The 3,087-nt window shown below is 34.8% G+C and overlaps 1 protein-coding gene across 1 annotated transcript; it reads right to left on the bottom strand.

The window, feature by feature from the left end:
• Positions 1 to 397: 397 nt before the first annotated feature.
• On the bottom strand, positions 398 to 1,672 carry LOC18043315. The gene has a single exon (XM_006436709.2). The coding sequence runs from the start codon at positions 1,670 to 1,672 to the stop codon at positions 398 to 400; it is 1,275 nt and encodes a 424-aa protein (XP_006436772.1).
• Positions 1,673 to 3,087: the final 1,415 nt, after the last annotated feature.

Genomic DNA, 3,087 nt, shown 5'->3' with positions numbered 1-3,087 from the left:
CTGGCTCACTCAGCATACAAGATCACAAAACCAATTTCAATGTATTCACATTTTGAATGCAAAAATTTGCGATTGGTATATGAGGGTAGAGCAGCAAAACTCTCAATTTACAGACTAATCTGCTATGCATAATAAATGCCCTAACACTATAACCAAAGAAGTCTTGCAAAATAAACCAATGCCGAAAAAAGTTAGTCATTCGCCTTTCCTAAGATATTAGCAATTACAGCCAAGATACACAAAAATTTATTGTCATAACCAGTGCAATGGATGTCCAATGCTTTACAATAACATAACTAAGAAAGTGGCAGAATTTTAGATAAAACAAAAACTTGATTACTATACATATGGCAAAGGAAAAGCTGAAATTACACATTTGCAAACATTTCAAACCTTGCTAAGAGGAAGCAGCCTTAATAGCATTCTGCAACTGAGACTCCAAATCACTAGCCTGATTAACAGACTTCTTATATTCGGTATGACCATTCCCTTCACCATTTTTCTTGTTCCTCCGCCTCTCAAACTCGCCAAAACTTTCACTTGATGCTGGATAAAGCTTATTACCAGTAGTATCACTTGCACCACCATAGCTTTTTGCCTCACCAAAACTCTCATTTGAATATGGAAATACCTTCTTCCCTATACTATCACTTATTCCATGAAAATTCCCTGGGGAAACCCCCATTGCCATCTTCTCCAAACAATGCTTCATATCTTTATTTTCCTTCTCCAATAGATCCAAATCTCTTCTCATCCAGAAACACATTCCTTTCAACAACTCTAAATCACCCACATCACTCTCGATATTCTTCTCCCTTTTCACTTCCTCCACTTTCTCAACCCTCTCAATCCCAATCTTGTTCACGGTTAAATATGGCATTTTAACCTCAGAATCCGCAGGCAAATTCACTCCCCACCTCAAATTCATCATTACCCTTTTAGTCACCGGCAACACTGTTCTTGCTTTTACAGCAATACCACCTAAAAAGCCACCTTTTTTATCATCATCTTTCAACAACAACGTTCTATCTCTAAAAAACCCAATTCCATCACTGCGAATTGAATCAACCCCATTAAAGAAACTACCATTCCCATTGCCACTACGCGGCTCCAATTTCAGATCTTGCCACCCGGACGACTCATCCGAAATCGACATCGACCTATTTACAAACTCAGTATTTGAAGGTGACCCAGATTGCAAATGGGATCCAGAATTGAAGTGGGGCCCAGAATTTGCAGGATTAGGGTTTGAAGACGACGTAGTTTTGTGAAGAGAAAAGTTGCCAAATTGAGGCTTGAAATGGAGCAAAAACGCAGGAGTGAAATTGGTTGGGTTTGTGTAGGAAAGAGAGAAGTGGGCAGAGAAGATAAGAGGAGAGTCCTGGGGTGAACCAAACAAACCAAGGCCTGATTTCAAAGAGAAAGAGAAAGGGGCTGTGCTTGTGCTCGTTGTAGAGAGAGGTGTATAGTTGAGTTTGAAGGAAGGGCCTGATGGAAAGTTGGTGCCGAGAGAAAAGGAAAGGTGTTGACTGCCGGCGGCGACGGTTTTGGTGGTTGTAGTAGTGGTGGTGAGAGAAGAAATGAAAGGTTGATTGAAAATGGTGATGGGTATTTTGGCCTTTAGGATTGGTGGGTTTTGGGAATCATCTGGGAGTTTCAGAGACAGCTTCATCTCTCTCTGTCACTGTGTGTGACTGAGGATTGTGGAAGATAGTGATTAGCTTTCAGTGATGAGGATTGTGGGTTAATTTTTTTTTATTAATATTTCTTATACTTGTTTATATAGTTATAAATATTTGAGAAAAACAGAAAATACTATATTATTCAGGGCCAAAACTTCATAGAAAGCATGATTACCAAGTCAATTTTTAAAATAAAATTTAATTTTCACAAGATGGTTAGCTAGATAAATGAAGGCTTTGACCCCAGATTTGCCTCTAAAAAAATTAGTGTGCTTGAAATACTTTGCTTGTAGGATCCTTGCCATTAATGAGTTTGGGAATTGAAAAATCCTCTAGCCTTGTTTAGCAATCAAGGCTTAGATTAAAACAGGCAAAGTCTCTAAAACTAATTCCGCTACTTTTAGATTGACAAAGTCTTTCCCATCAAGTCAGTGGATATTCTTCTTATCTCTCACTAAATTAGGGAATTAAAAAATATTTTGTTCTCTTCCCCAACTTGTATTTTATGAATACTATAGACTCTCAATATTAATCAACTTAAATATATTTTTTAAAAAAACAATCTCATAAATACAATTCTTTCTAAGAGAAAGTAACGAGCTTTACCTCAGGTTTGTGAATCTTTATAAATGCAAGTAATAGCTCAAAAATACTTTAATTTAATTTAAATAAATAATTTTTTCTTAATTTAAATAAATATTTTTTCTTTAGAAAAATGGTTTTAACGGTTATAAAACGAGTTTTTGTAAATACATGGAAATTCAAAATACATGCGAAATTGGCTAGTCCATTTCGCTGACAAGTTGACCCGTTAGCTAACTCACAAAAGACATTAGAATTATCATATACTTGGTCAGTCATTTAGGTATAATTGGTTAATTGGTTACTTTTTTTGCCTCAAAATTGGTTCGTCAGACTTGTTCAAAGTTGAAATAACGAGGCAACCGGAAATTTCTGAAAATTCTGCTTTAGCCTAACAATTTTGCACGATCATAACTTCGGCTCAGAATTTTAAATCTTATTTTTATTATTCTAGAAATATTTAGAAAAACGAACAAATATTTCATCGTATTTTAGTTTAGAGGGCTTTTAGATAAGTCTATATGCTTAAGAGTAAATACCATGGATAAAAAGAAATAAAAATTCATTTTCTTTTAGCGTTTTCTAAAGCCATGTTTTTCATTAAGAAAAAAATGTAATAAAAGATTTAAGAATTTTGGTGAATGTAAAACATAGTAGTTTTTGTGCTCACATAGCTAAGCATGCATAAATTTAGATAAACTTTCTTAAAACAAAATTATAAAGAGAATAATCATAAGCCAGTGTTTTGAAATTGAATATTAAATTGATGACATTGTGCTGGTATTCCTGTGATGCCAAAGCTTTTAAACTCTTCATAGTTCAT

This window comes from Citrus clementina, unplaced genomic scaffold (genome assembly GCF_000493195.1).
Source record: "Citrus clementina cultivar Clemenules unplaced genomic scaffold, Citrus_clementina_v1.0 scaffold_4, whole genome shotgun sequence".
NCBI lineage: Eukaryota > Viridiplantae > Streptophyta > Magnoliopsida > Sapindales > Rutaceae > Citrus > Citrus x clementina.
Note: the sequence above shows the minus strand (reverse complement) of the source record. Positions and strands in the feature narration are given on the sequence as shown.